General features: G+C 39.3%; 1 protein-coding gene across 1 annotated transcript; it reads right to left on the bottom strand.

The window, feature by feature from the left end:
- Nucleotides 1–4866: 4866 nt before the first annotated feature.
- On the bottom strand, nt 4867–15311 carry chic (profilin chickadee). Its single transcript, XM_022071600.2, has 4 exons — nt 14979–15311; nt 8371–8542; nt 7376–7475; nt 4867–7286 (listed from the first exon to the last, which is right to left on the bottom strand). The coding sequence occupies exons 1-3, from the start codon at nt 15087–15089 to the stop codon at nt 7378–7380; spliced, it is 381 nt and encodes a 126-aa protein (XP_021927292.1). The 5' UTR covers nt 15090–15311; the 3' UTR covers nt 4867–7286; nt 7376–7377.
- Between the last annotated feature and the right edge of the window lie 471 nt (nt 15312–15782).

The raw sequence follows: 15782 nt of genomic DNA on the forward strand, positions 1-15782 counted from the left end.
TTTCAAAAAATGGAAAATGGTTGCAAATGGCGTGAAACGCGAAGATAACTAAAAAATTTCGAAATTTGAGACAAAAATTTTGAATTCAGAATTTTTAAAAAATATTGGTTTTGTGCGCTTTTTGGACGATTTCCTACGTTTTTCCATTTTTTGAAAATTTTCGAAAATTTTTATGTTTTATCAAACGCTTCTCCACACTATCCCGGTCTTTGCACGACCAGGTCACTTCCGCTCCCTCTCTCTCTGAGGGACGCGGTGTCGGTACGATACGTTCTTATCTCGGCCAGGGCCGTCTGTGCTCGACCTGGTCACCGCCGCTCTCTTTCTCTGTGGGACGCGGTGTCTGCCGGACTCGCTCTCTGTATCACCCGACATCTGCCAGTTCGGCAGAGACCGGGTGAGGCACAGACCGAAACAAGCAGAGAAGTGTGAGACAGACAGAGTGTGGCGAAGACGTGGTGAGTAACAGAAGATGGGAAGCAGACATCGGGTGAGGCAGAGACCGAGTCAAGCTTGTATAGACTGATGCACATACCGTATCAAGCAGAGACCGGTGAGGCACAGGCCGAGTCACGCAGACCTTGTTCACCAGAGACAGAGGCAAACAGAGACCTGGTGAATCACACACCGTGTGAAGGAGATACCGGTTGAGGCACAGACTGATTACGGCCGAGACTGTCTGAAGTAGACAGTAGCAGAGCCGGGTTCCTGAAGAGTCTAGTTCTAATAGGGATGGGTCAGGTCAAATTTAGAAAAAATATTTTCAAGTTTTTCGAAATTTTAGGAAAATCGAAAAACGCTGCAAATCTTCTGAAAAGCGCACAAAACCAACAATTTTCGGAAAATTCGAAAAAAAATTAAAAGTTGGAAATTTTCAAAAATTCTTAGTTTTGTGAGCGTTTTACACGGTTTCCTACGTTTTTGGGGTTTTCGAAAATTTTCGAAAAAATTGAAATTTCTCAAAGGGGTACCCCTTTGAGAAATTTCAAAAATTGTCCAAATTTCAAAAAAATGGAAAATGGTTGCAAATGGCGTGAAACGCGAAGATAACTAAAAATTTTCGAAATTTGAGACAAAAATTTTGAATTCAGAATTTTTAAAAAATATTGGTTTTGTGCGCTTTTTGGACGATTTCCTACGTTTTTCCATTTTTTGAAAATTTTTATGTTTTATCAAACGCTTCTCCACACTATCCCGGTCTTTGCACGACCAGGTCACTTCCGCTCCCTCTCTCTCTGAGGGACGCGGTGTCGGTACGATACGTTCTTATCTCGGCCAGGGCCGTCTGTGCTCGACCTGGTCACCGCCGCTCTCTTTCTCTGTGGGACGCGGTGTCTGCCGGACTCGCTCTCTGTATCACCCGACATCTGCCAGTTCGGCAGAGACCGGGTGAGGCACAGACCGAAACAAGCAGAGAAGTGTGAGACAGACAGAGTGTGGCGAAGACGTGGTGAGTCACAGAAGATGGGAAGCAGACATCGGGTGAGGCAGAGACCGAGTCAAGCTTGTATAGACTGATGCACATACCGTATCAAGCAGAGACCGGTGAGGCACAGGCCGAGTCACGCACAGACCTTGTTAACCAGAGACAGAGGCAAACAGAGACCTGGTGAATCACACACCGTGTGAAGGAGATACCGGTTGAGGCACAGACTGATTACGGCCGAGACTGTCTGAAGTAGACAGTAGCAGAGCCGGGTTCCTGAAGAGTCTAGTTCTAATAGGGATGGGTCAGGTCAAATTTAGAAAAAATATTTTCAAATTTTTCGAAATTTTAGGAAAATCGAAAAACGCTGCAAATCTGAAAAGCGCACAAAACCAACAATTTTCGGAAAATTCGAAAAAAAATTAAAAGTTGAAAATTTTCAAAAATTCTTAGTTTTGTGCGCGTTTTACACGGTTTCCTACGTTTTTGGGGTTTTCGAAAATTTTCGAAAAAATTGAAATTTCTCAAAGGGGTACCCCTTTGAGAAATTTCAAAAATTGTCCAAATTTCAAAAAAATGGAAAATGGTTGCAAATGGCGTGAAACGCGAAGATAACTAAAAATTTTCGAAATTTGAGACAAAAATTTTGAATTCAGAATTTTTAAAAAATATTGGTTTTGTGCGCTTTTTGGACGATTTCCTACGTTTTTCCATTTTTTGAAAATTTTTATGTTTTATCAAACGCTTCTCCACACTATCCCGGTCTTTGCACGACCAGGTCACTTCCGCTCCCTCTCTCTCTGAGGGACGCGGTGTCGGTACGATACGTTCTTATCTCGGCCAGGGCCGTCTGTGCTCGACCTGGTCACCGCCGCTCTCTTTCTCTGTGGGACGCGGTGTCTGCCGGACTCGCTCTCTGTATCACCCGACATCTGCCAGTTCGGCAGAGACCGGGTGAGGCACAGACCGAAACAAGCAGAGAAGTGTGAGACAGACAGTGTGGCGAAGACGTGGTGAGTCACAGAAGATGGGAAGCAGACATCGGGTGAGGCAGAGACCGAGTCAAGCTTGTATAGACTGATGCACATACCGTATCAAGCAGAGACCGGTGAGGCACAGGCCGAGTCACGCACAGACCTTGTTAACCAGAGACAGAGGCAAACAGAGACCTGGTGAATCACACACCGTGTGAAGGAGATACCGGTTGAGGCACAGACTGATTACGGCCGAGACTGTCTGAAGTAGACAGTAGCAGAGTCGGGTTCCTGAAGAGTCTAGTTCTAATAGGGATGGGTCAGGTCAAATTTAGATAAAATATTTTCAAATTTTTCGAAATTTTAGGAAAATCGAAAAACGCTGCAAATCTTCTGAAAAGCGCACAAAACCAACAATTTTCGGAAAATTCGAAAAAAAATTAAAAGTTGAAAATTTTCAAAAATTCTTAGTTTTGTGCGCGTTTTACACGGTTTCCTACGTTTTTGGGGTTTTCGAAAATTTTCGAAAAAATTGAAATTTCTCAAAGGGGTACCCCTTTGAGAAATTTCAAAAATTGTCCAAATTTCAAAAAAATGGAAAATGGTTGCAAATGGCGTGAAACGCGAAGATAACTAAAAATTTTCGAAATTTGAGACAAAAATTTTGAATTCAGAATTTTTAAAAAATATTGGTTTTGTGCGCTTTTTGGACGATTTCCTACGTTTTTCCATTTTTTGAAAATTTTCGAAAATTTTTGTTTTATCAAACGCTTCTCCACACTATCCCGGTCTTTGCACGACCAGGTCACTTCCGCTCCCTCTCTCTGAGGGACGCGGTGTCGGTACGATACGAAAAAATTCTAAAGTCAGAATTTTTCAAATTTTCTGTTTTCTGCGAGTTTTGTACATTATTCTCCACTTTTCGAAAATTATAAAAAAATTGGCAGAGGCAGGACATAAAACGCGATTATTTTTGAAATGTTAAAAAAAATATTTGCAATTTTTCAAAAATTGTTAGTTTTGTGCGCTTTTTGGCAATTACCAGCATATTTTGTTTTGAAATTTGTTTCAAAATTCTCCTTATACGTCCCCTGAAAAATCCGGTTTCGACCGGTCCCGGTGTTTGCCGTACCGTCTCTGATGAACAAGGTCTCTGGCGGACAATTTTTTCAAAAATTCAAGATATGCTGTAAATTGTATAAAAAGCGCAGAAAACCAAAAATTTGATATTAAAAGAATATTTTGAAATTTTCCAATCTTTTTGTTTTGTGCGCTTTTTAGACACTTTCCAGCATTTTCTGATTTTTCGAAAATTTTGGAAATTTGTTAAAAAATTAAAAATGTTTGTCAATGACATGAAAAGCGAAAATAACTGATTTTTTTTTTGAAATACTCGAAATAAAATATTGGCATCGTGCCTTGTGTCATCCGGAGGCCTTACTTGGTCTGATCTTGAACTGATTTGTCACATGCTTGGCGGGCGTCTTACTTTTCCTGGGTTAGTATACACTAAATATGGTGCTTAACGTCAGGGTTGGGACAAATGGCATCACAACAAGACATCACGACGCTTGGGGTCGGATTTCCAGCGACGTGCTTTGTAATTCCCATCCTTAACAGCGGGATGTTACTCTGAAACGCTGAGCTGCTCCACAAGCAGCTCATTCGTAGTGTGATGGATTGTATGACCAATCTGGAGGTCAGCAGCCACGTCCGGAAGCTGTACACAAGTTATGAAGACTTAAATTCAAGAGGTGTTGGAGATTTCATTCTTCAGCGACCACATCAGAGAATTGGCAGGGTGTCCACTCAAGGTGACTTGATGACGGGAATGTTCAAGTTCACAGCTTGGAAGGCATTTGTGCTGACTAAGGGCTGTCTGAACACACGGCCTAAACTATATCATTGAATTGCCTCACAAAAGTAGTAACGAAAACATGCCTTCGGTACAATCGCTGATGTACAATCTGAGGTCAAAGGGACGTGCATGCTACTAAAGGTTTTTGTTGTGGCAGCATAAATTGAGGGGGAAATTACAAAGCAGCTGTTTCGATGCAACGCACAGTTACCAAGAAATATGTGCAGAACACTCAAAATGCACAAACTAAATTTTGAATGTCTCAACTTTTTGAAAACAAAATCACAAAACTGTAGAGAATTTGGTAGCACTAAGTGAAACTGATTTTTCCAGACTGTGCTGAACTGAGGTCAAATGACCTTTTTTTTTTACTGTAAGCAAATAAAACAAGCAACTTCAATTATACATTATATTTCCATAAAATTTAAGGCAGATTGTGTAAAAAAGGATCCTCCTCAGTCAGGACTCAGAATAAGGCAATTTCTTTTTGCTACAAAGAGTAAAAACACAGCACGGTGCGCATATTTTAACTGGTATTATGTCGTAATGAGATTCATGATGTTACAGACAGTATTAATTCAACACAAAACACAGACAAGCCACAGAAGTATATTAATTAACATTTATTTTCCTTCTTCCAGAATATGCATTTGCTGTTATACCTGCACATTTTAGGAACAAAATGCTATTAGACCACAGCATTTCTAGGTTTTATATGAATTAGAAAGCTAAAATGTTCACTTGTGATTATTTGTGTATTTTATACAAAATACAATCATTAGAAAAATGTTAAATTGTGCCAAAACCAATTAGGAAAAATATGTGTCATCTATGGTTTCTACTTAAATAAATATGGCATCTTATAAAAATCAAATGGAACTGCTATTTATAGACTCACTAAAACAAGGTATACAACAGTGAATAAGCACAAGGTAGCCACTCGTGATTCTGCCAATTTCTCAGTCACTAGATAATGTACCATAAACTTTGATTCACATTCCACATTTGCGTGACATGGAAACATTTCCTTCAACCAAGGGATGGGCAGACTCTTCCATAACGACCTATGAGATACGTCGCAAACAAACATTCCTTTGGGCAGTTACACACATTAGATATTAGATTAGCGCTGTAAAAAGGAAATGCCCACATCTGCAAAGCACTGCCATGATGTAGTTAACATTAATTGCATATACAAGATATAATTAATAGCTGTAGTTTCTCATGAGAGTGATTTCAGGTTATCTTCAACAACAAAAGTTCTTCAGCACATACTCAGAACCAAAAAATGATGTACAGTAGCTTGCAGTTCGTGTGGAACATGACATAGGTCAGCACGAACCATGAAACTGCCCAAGGTATTTGACACAAGTTTGCACAAAAAACACAACTGACCTCAAGGTCATCAAAACGCCTCATCGTCAACGAGCCCATCGAGCCTGAAGGTGCAGCATGTCCACACATTCATTAAACCCACGAGAAATATTAAAAGCCGAAATGAATTCAGACACAATTTACAACTCTGATACATTCTGTATGGATTCCTCTATTTATATATACAATTCACACTACTTCGACGCAACGACCTACACCTCTGTGACGAAGCTCCCAAGGGACCTGACGTGGTGAGCCACTCCAAGTAACAACACAAACATCTGAACAAAAATGTACAATTCATTTCATAAATTTTATTGGGGGCCCTAAAGGGGGAACAGTACATCTTGTTTTTCTTAAACTTTTTGAATAATTGTGCAAAAACTGGAATACAGCAATCAAACAAGTAGTACAAAACATATAAACCCATCAAATTGTTGTACAATTGGCACACATTTGCTCTAGTCTTGACTGTCGCACAATATTGGTTGCGAGGAATATCAAGACAAGGCAGTTCCATCTACATCCACTGATTTAATTAAGGAATTGAAGAAATTAGAAGGGAAGGGAAGAGAAGGGCGGCATGAAACGACGTAACGTGGTAAAAGAAACTGCTACGTCCTATCGCTTTACCGGGAAAAAGAAGAAGAAGTTGCAAGAATAAGCTTATTAATGTCCCCCATAATTTGTATTGGGAACTATGAAGATCCCAACAGGCAATAATATCAGCCACTCAACCAAAAAATTACGTCACACTTTATACAAATTTACCTCGGCTAGACAACTGTTTTTATCGTTAGAATTTTTTTCCGCGTTTACAAAGCTAATCACTGTTTAAATTAGACCGTAGTAAGAATTAAATTCATCACAGAATCCTTCTGCAACATAGAACTAAACGTAGCTTAGAATTAAACTTTATTTTCTTCTTACAATTCATTATTTAAAGTCTGCAAACCATTATAAAAATTACATCACATCATAGCGCATGCAGTGGTATGGAAACACCAGCTGCGTCCCAACTCCAATATTTTGCACCCAAGCATTTCAATTGATCGACAAATTTTCTTTTACACTGACAGAGAATGAATACAGCAGGTCTTATAAGCAGGATCAGATTTCGTCTTAAATCTGGCAATGAAATTTTCACACAGCAAGGGGGATAGGTAAGAGGATGAAGGGGTAGAAAGAGCAGGACTAGAGATTATAAAAATCCTAATGACTCAGTATCAAATGCAATGGGCATACTAGGATCAGCTACAAAACTGGTTAATTTCATGTCCATGAAAATTCTTCAACGCACACCTTGGCTCCTTTACTAGCTGATGAACGAGTGAAAACTGCCATACGAGTAAAGAGAGCTTCAAGATGCACCTTGGAGAAACTGGCTATTCAAAAGATTGAGGAGCTCATGAAATGCTCAATGCCTCAATTCAGACATTCACTCAAGCGCGGCTTGTCACAAATATCCGGGCACAAGGTATTGAGAATAAGGAAAAAAAAATGCAGTTCAAGATTACACCAGATGAGTTTTAACCCAAACTGAATCATTTTAGCCGGAACCATGATGCACATTACTGTTCGCTGTTTCAAGAAAATAAAAAAAAATTCTGACGTTTTGCTTTTATCACCACAGGAGAACAGTCCTATATATTATCTGAAAACAACACAAAAACATAATTACGTTATTATATTTAGCAAAACATGGAAAAATGAAAACTGCAGAGCAAAAGCAACGTTAGTCACCTCTAGTATCCACAGGACACTAAGTAATCCCCTAGCTTTTCCACTACAGACGCTGCCTGCTGAGGTTGGATTGGATCTTCGTATAGGGAGACGACGACAGCTGAAACAAGAGACAATCACATCACAAAAGCTCACAGGGATAGCAACATCAAGTTTCCCCCCTACACTGACACCACGGCCCACCGGCATCTGATCGTCTCTCGTATCGGCCCTTTCCACAACCGAGCTCATCAGATGAGGATTTCAAAACTGCACACCACATGTCGCGGTCAAGTGATTCACACTCCTGCTTCATGTCGGTTCACATCTTGGCAGAGAGAACAGCTGTTGTGGCAATTCTTAATATTTCCCTCAGCCCCTGCATGCAAATACTTATATAGTACCTCAAATCAGGCCACGACCACTTTTTAAATTCATTATGCACTGATCTAAAAAATAAAATAGGTATTGTGGGTTTGTTTAATAATTTTTCTATGTCTGTGTGTCTATGTGCGCGCGCACACACACATGTATTTTATTTTATAAGTCCAGCTTGCACCAAAGCTTTTAATGACAAATCCTTGAGACCTAGAAAATAATACAAAAAGGTCCAAACTATGGAAAAAGTGTCCTGAGTTTGATTAAGGGTGACGGCAGCTCTTGTAGCTCAAGAAACTAAGCACAGTACAAAACTTCACCAAGACCACACTTGTCGGTTTAAAGAGATTACAGGAATGCAGGCCACGATCCTGAAAACTGGTGCCCACAGGAAAGATACAACTGCAGTTCATAGAGAAGTTCTGCGAGGAGTAAGTACAGGCCCAACCGCTACTTACAACCATACAGAAGAATCTGGTAAAATCCTGATGAGTACCTTTGAAACTAATTACTGTAACAAGTGTTCTTCGATTTAGGTTTGAATATTCTAAGATATTCAACAACTGGCCAGCGGACAAGAAATGTTAAGTAGAAAACGTAGACATTTCTCAAGTGGGAGGAATGAACTGTGCACCTACCTTGTTGCGTCTTCATGCAATGAACACCTACTTTGCCAAGTTTGGCTCTTATCACTCTGTCAGTGCCAGAGAGGTATATATAACGATTTCCAGCCAACGTCACCCCGGATGACGTCAGGATATCCTGCTTCTCAAATCCTTGCACGAGTTTTGCAATTTCTTCTTTGGACACCTGAAGAGAGAAGGAAATTACAGGTCAATGAAAATTACCAAATGAAAATGTTGAAGGATTATGATTTTTTTAAACCAACCACCATCAAAAAGCATATCAAACACGGATAGAAAGGCATACTCTTCCAAGGACACTGAAATTCCAAAGCTGTTCTCTGCACAACATCACAGGTAAATATGGCCAACATAACTACTCACTGTTGCAAGAATGCAAAATCATCGACGCTCCAACTATGCAAACCAATGCCACTGTTGTAACAATGTAATTCAAGACTGTGTTGAAAGATACAACAGCCTTGAAGATAAAGCTTGTGGGGAAATCACAGAGATTCTTCCCATGGTGTGAGGGCCCCAGGGGTTGCCTAGGCCCTTAACACAATGCCTGTGTCTTCGGTGGCCCCACAAATGATGGTGAAGGCTCAAGCAATGGACTTCTGCAGGGGTGTCCACTCAGATTAGGAGCAAGACTGGGAGAGGGGGCATGGAATTTACCCTGGGAGGTTCAGGCTCAGGGTGTGCGAGACCAACTCCATGGTCGGCAGCTGCCCCTTTAAAGACTGAACACAAAAGTGCACCCTCAGATTCTGTAGTCTTACTGCACCAAATGTAATCTCGGCATAAATTAGTCCTTTCACTGAAATTATTCCAGTTGTGTTTCGCAAGCGTAGTTAACAGGGGCACAATACAAGCCGAATGTGGCAGTCACAGACATTAATTAGTCTTTCACGGGTTTTACGGACGTAATTACCTTACAAGTTTCATTCTGTAACGTGCATATGCACCACAGACCCATGCACAGTGAGTTACCCCAAGTGGTTAGCACCCAACTTCGTACACATAAGTTTCTGAGTTTAAATCTCGGCCCGAAAAGCTGCTGTACTCACTGGGGATTTTTTATTTATTTATTCCGGGCCCATTCCGGAAAATCCGGAGATGATACAGCCTTAAATTACAGCCACGACAAGCTCATTTGCAACACATTATACTGTCTACGTACAAATAAATCATACAACGCGATATAATAGGAAGCAACTAACAGCGTCGTTAAATTAAAAATGAATGAATAGGTACACTTAAAAAAATCAAATGCCAGAAATTTTCTGTCCCAAGGCCCAAGTGATGTAAGCGTGCAGTTGGCGTCATAATTTTCTTGTATTTGTCCGTATAAGGCTTTCCTCATTTATATTCAATTAATTACAAGTATTTATTTAAGCAGACTTATCAATGTGTCTGCCTAATTTGAATTCGTGCCAACGACTTGTCCGAGTCTTGTAACGAAATCCGACGGCAAAACGGAGGTATTATACGCAATTCCTCGTAGACCGGTCAATAGAATGAATGGGGAGGAGACTGGCAATGACGCGATGGTCACGTGGGCGGGTTCGAGACCCGATGTCTACATTTGTACTTCTATGAGTATGTTATATTAGCACAAACACTAATTAAAATCATGCACTTATTTTTATTATTTAACGAAATGTTTCAAAGCTTCTGAAACACGTATTAAGTTCAATTGAAAATATACAACCAAAATATGCAAATTTTAATAATGGAAAAAGAATGTCTCGTTGTTTATATGGCACAAGTAGTCGAGCAACGAGAAACAGGAAAATGTCATTCACATTATCACTATATTGTGTGTTCCGAGTTCGAATCTGAAAAAAATTAAAAATATTTTCAGCAAGAATATCATCACGCTTTCCTTGCAACGTGCATTTGGAGTTATCGCATCGGCCGCGTCCCGCGAAATAAATTTACGAATTCTGATAGTGAAAATTTCTAAATTTTCAAAATCTGTAAATACCCACAATTTTAAATTCCCCCCCCCCCGAAATTCTGGATTAAAAAACTTCACGATTCCACACACCCACACTTAAAAATCATATTCAAACATCTAACCTGGCAGAATAAGATAAAATATGTTTAACCACTTTCCTTCTTATGCGAAAATTAATTCAACTTTAAAATTCTGCCATGATATGTCGACATCAGGGCTCTTGGGTACCATAAAATGAGGCAAATAAAAACTTTCCTTGTTACGTCAACTTACTCCTCTCTTCTGGGCTGTTGCCTCATGATGACCCTGATGGACCTCTGCGTGAGGTTTACCGTCTGAGAAGACCTTGGCCTGACGATATCTTTCATCATTACGATATGACAATGCCCCCAGCTCACGACGAGCTCAATGTCCGGGAGCTTTTGGCCAAAAAAATAATGTATATATTGAAACTGGACCTTCCACCATATTCGCCAGACCTGACCCCGCGAGACTTTTGGCTACTCCCGCTTCTGAAGGGCCACAGATGTACAGAAACTGCCAAAACATTCATGAAGAACATTCCAGAACGCCTAATCACCATGAGTACTGTTGCACAAGGAGGCTACTCGAAGGTGACAGCAACCATTAGTAACTGAATACAACGTTTACGGGGGCATTCCGAGAACGAAACTGTCACACCTCGTATCTATTAATATGCCCGCTAACGCTGACTACTAAGTCTCAACCAGTACAAGGACGTCATTTTTTTTTAATTTGAACCGAATGTCCTGATTCGTCACTCCAGTTTCCACCCTCGGCAAAATTTCGAAACGTTTTAGACTGAAAACATCCTGTCAAAACAACTTGTTTGCCCCACAATGGCCGAATTTAGCTATACAAGATGACAGCAAGTCCGGAAGGTTCTTCCAAGGGACCTCTCAACAAGTCTATCTAAAAACATTTACATGTCTACGAACCGAAATATTATTTTGGCTCTAGGAGATGTAATTCAATAAAGTCCTTAATTACACCCCTTAGTACACGGCTGTAACTGCTCTCTTTAAGCATTGGATGTAGAACGCCTAACCAAATTACAAATGGCTGGAAAAACGAACATTCCATTTCTAAATCTGGGAGTAAAGTCGTATTCCTAAAAAATCCACACAATAATTTATACCAACAGCAAAGATCCTGAAAATCTGGCACAACAGAATTAATAAAGAACCTCCAGTTACATGTGAAATGTACATTTTATGACAGCAACAGCAAAATGTAGACAAAACCACACCATCAGTGGCAAAGTCTGGTTTGACGTGAGGTTTAATGTAGAATCAAGAAGTCACAAAAATGCCCATCACAAACATCTATCAAAAAAAGCAATTTTTACAACAAAGTTACCTAGAACATACAACTGTTTTGCACAAAACCTGGTGCTAAATATTTGAGGTTCTCGTGGCAGTGTATATGAATATGGCGGTCTTCAGGGTTGTAGCGCTGTGCTGTCTGGTAGAAACGTACCATTGTTTCAGAGGTCATTGTTGCCTCCACCATCAGGGCAATGAGGTATAAGAACCCCTGAAACACTGATAAAACTTCTACACCAGACTACGTGGTGTTATAACCCAGGAGACAGTCATTAACTATATTTTGCAGAAAAGAGAAGGAACAACTATTTTCAAGTCCTTTTCACTCTTTGTCATCTTCCTCCCCTTCTTTCAATCTGTTACTCTCGTAGGCACTTCATCATCTTCACACCACAGGGACAAACAAGGATCCCTCGTTTCTAATACATGAAGCTCATCTTGAAACACGATGCTCTGTCAGAAATTTACGTATCTGCGGTAATGCTTCGCTTTAATACAGTTGCAATTAAGAAAATCAATGCCTAAGATCAGAAAGGCAAACTTAAAACTGGAATACACGTATCATCCACGTACAATGAATTAACAGCTGTGTCAGGTGGTGGAAAGAAGAAAAGCATTTTGGAAACCATCTCTGTCCTCATCCTCAGGGTACTGAAGTTCATTACCTTGAGGACAAGCACGAAGACGGTTCCTGAAGCTGACACGGCTGGCAGCCCAATAATAATTCATTACACTTGATCGCTAAGAAAACTTCAAATCATACATCTCCCACGTACATAATGCGATTCTGTGCAACTGAATGGTGTTGTTGAATGTTTCCCATCGAGAAATATTTCAATATATTATTTTAATGAAGTCTGTATCACTTATTTTTTTGTACGAGTTGTTTGTGAGAAAACTGTTATGTTTGACATGAATTTCAAAACTTGGGATTATATCAGATTTATATAAGCCAAAATTAAATTCATTCGACAAACCTCAGAGCAGTCAACCAATATAGTAACAGGTAACATTTCAACATTACAAGCTAGTAAGAAGAGATCATTAGGCACATAATACCTTTACATGTTTCAACGATGTCATGGCCTTCTGGTAATTAACTCTACTAGAATGAGAACAACGCAGTAATCACTTTCAAGAACTAAAATACCAATAAGCATCATATTACTCTCACGCATTGCCATGAGATGTCCATACAATTCATCCCACTGCCACTACCGAAAGGCAGGAAAGACCGCCAAGAGGACATCTCGTGGATACGAAGTGGCAGCTCCACTATTCTAACTTCATACTTAGCGGAATGAGTATTCAGCAACATAAGAAACGCCAACTCTCCATGACAACTTAAATATTAAAAAAAACCAAGTGTCAAATGATGGAGCAGCAGCCACTTCCCCATTATCGTAAGAGGTAACACACAACAGCGGCTGACTCCAGGTGAAGTCTAAACTGTAGACTATTAAAATTACATTCCTTTTAGAATAAAAATATAAAATTAAAGAAAAATTTATAGCCGAACTTTCCTCGGTTATTTCTAACGAACTCTACACAGAAGTAAATTATATCACCGTATTCCAGGATCCAAAGTCAAGTTCTATCAGTATTTTCCTTACTTCCTTAATACAGCAGATAAAATGTACTAACTGAAGGATATCTGTACAAAAACAGGATGAATATGAACACGTCACACACTTGTGATACACGGTGGGAACGGACCTTGAAACAAAAACTAGCAGTTCCTTCACATCTTAATGGCTGGTAAAATGGTCAACAACTCGGTGATATTGTGTTATCACAGAATCCATCTGAACACTGGACTATGCTCTTAACAGCTCATTTACATTTCACTATTTCCATACGCTCCATGAATCATAACATCAGATGGCATGAAAACTGAAAACATCTGATGCCATTCATAGAATTTAGCTATTTTGAACTAGTAACACTGTGCCCTTTTCACAAGGACTCTAGTGACACATTACTTCTTGGTACATTTTCCTTCACACAGGCTAAATACCTGGCAATCAATGAAGTCACTGATTCAAATATGATCGTACATACAGACATTGGGATTTTGAATACTACTCCATTTACAAATACTGGCTTTACAGAATTTAAAATTAAAACTACACACAAACAGAGTAAGTTCCTTGTTACAACCTGCATTTTAACTAAATTTACAAATGTAATAATTCAAAAGATACACTACATTGAGAATTCTTTGATGTTTTTAAAAATATCTCCTGGACTCAGCAATAAACAATTTTATCACATTCTAGAAAGCATCCATCTTTATATTCAATTTTAGCACATTCATAAAGACAGCCATCTCCACATTCATTACCAAGAGAACCTCAAATCTCACCAACATTAGCATTCATCAGATGGGATAAATGTAGTCTGCCACATATCAACAAAAGTAAGTTTTACAGAAAAGCAATGTGTATGAAATTACAGCCTATTCTTGGGAAAAAAACCGACGTTTCGTGGATCTGTTGTCACAAAAGAATGGCATGACCCGATGTCCTCAAGCTGTAGAGCAAACCCTCAAATGTACAGAGCAGCCAAGGATATGTTAAAGAACAGATCAGACAGCTGGTAAGGGGAGGTGCTCCGGCAGGGGTTGAGGGTAAGTTGAACGTTACATATATACATAACTAATTACCCGTTTTAACTAAATACTAAATGTACTAAATGTCGCCTACCCGGCAGTTTGCACAATAAAGGTCGTACTGCTTGTGGAATGGCACCTACTGAAAAAAAAACATTCTACCCCTTAACATATACAGCTAACAAGAATTTCGCTACGTCATTAAACACACAAAATTTACCAAAACATTTGTCTGTATGAGCGCCAATAATTCTTTTTGTTCTGTACCACGTCGGTGAATTGTGCCGCCATTTTGACATTCGTATCGGGAAAGTATATATTGCTACTTGATGCCTGCAGATTATACAATTCAGTGAATGCATGTAATCTGCATATACAGATTGTAGCTGCGTTAGTATCACTGAGAACAAAAGCAATACTACATACAAGTTGTAATCTGGAACACTAATATCACAACTAGCCAACTCGTGCATCGATACAGCTTTAATCTTTACCCACACCCTTATACACACCATAATAACAAACATTAAGTTGAAACTTCAACAATTTCTGCTCATCTTCTTACCGCCTAATTATAAAATATATCTTTCTGCTACCTAACTACATAACTTCTAACATTATCGTACCGCCGGTGTCTTGTCAGCCCTCTGCCTTTCCGTATCGGTTCCAACATGTTAGTTACGCTACTTCATGAAATACTTACTTCGAATCCATCGGATTTCGCCCACACATTTCCATCGTGTCCTGCGATTGCTGCTTTTGTCACACAACGAGAAGCTAGCAACTGCTTATCAACGTAATCCTGCCAGCTCATGATGTACACAAAATTATTTAAGCCGTCAAGACACACAAAATACCACACACAACTTTGCCCGTACACTACCGCTGACGAAAGAACTAGTGCGCAATCTTCCAGTCCAGTTTCTGTATTACTCCGCTACTTGAGTGATATGTATCTATAATACTGCAGTCATAAAAATAATCTACATAAATATATATTTTGCTGTAATTTTCTCTACAACGATGTTTCGTTAGCTATCGCGATAATACGTCACTGATAGGTAACTAACAGCACTAGTTTATTTAGAAACCCTAGTTCCGGTTGTAATGCGGCAATGAGTACTTTCGCTTAACACCAGATGGCAGTCCGTTACAGAAGACTATATCCAATTACAGCGCCTCATTCAAATTTATAAATTTATTTGGTTTGCTTTTCTCAACCCGCAATTTCTACTTCACACTAAATTCTCAAATATTTATATTTTTATGACTGCAACTTTTATTTACACGTTTAATAATTGTTGAATACTCGATACAAATCTGACATGACTTTTACGTTTAAGCATTATAAAAAACAAGCGTTATGATTATTAAACAGCATACTCACATACAATAAAAACTAATCTATACTTTTGCAGATTTACTCATTTGTTCATGTTTACATTAAATTTCACAGAATCAGCCAAAGGGACAAGGATCTGATAGGGTTACAACATATGCATAACAA

Source organism: Zootermopsis nevadensis, unplaced genomic scaffold (assembly GCF_977971745.1).
Source record: "Zootermopsis nevadensis isolate Lab colony 2312 unplaced genomic scaffold, Znev_1.0 Znev_ptg000050l, whole genome shotgun sequence".
NCBI classification, from domain to species: Eukaryota; Metazoa; Arthropoda; class Insecta; order Blattodea; family Termopsidae; genus Zootermopsis; species Zootermopsis nevadensis.

Coding starts and splice junctions, on each gene's coding strand:
- chic (XM_022071600.2), bottom strand. CDS start 15,089: ATGAGCTGGCAGGATTACGTTGATAAGCAGTTGCTAGCTTCTCGTTGT. Junction 8,543..14,978: donor CGAAATCCGATGGATTCGAA/GTAAGTATTTCA, acceptor TTCTCTCTTCAG/GTGTCCAAAGAAGAAATTGC. Junction 7,476..8,370: donor TTGCATGAAGACGCAACAAG/GTAGGTGCACAG, acceptor CTCTTGTTTCAG/CTGTCGTCGTCTCCCTATAC.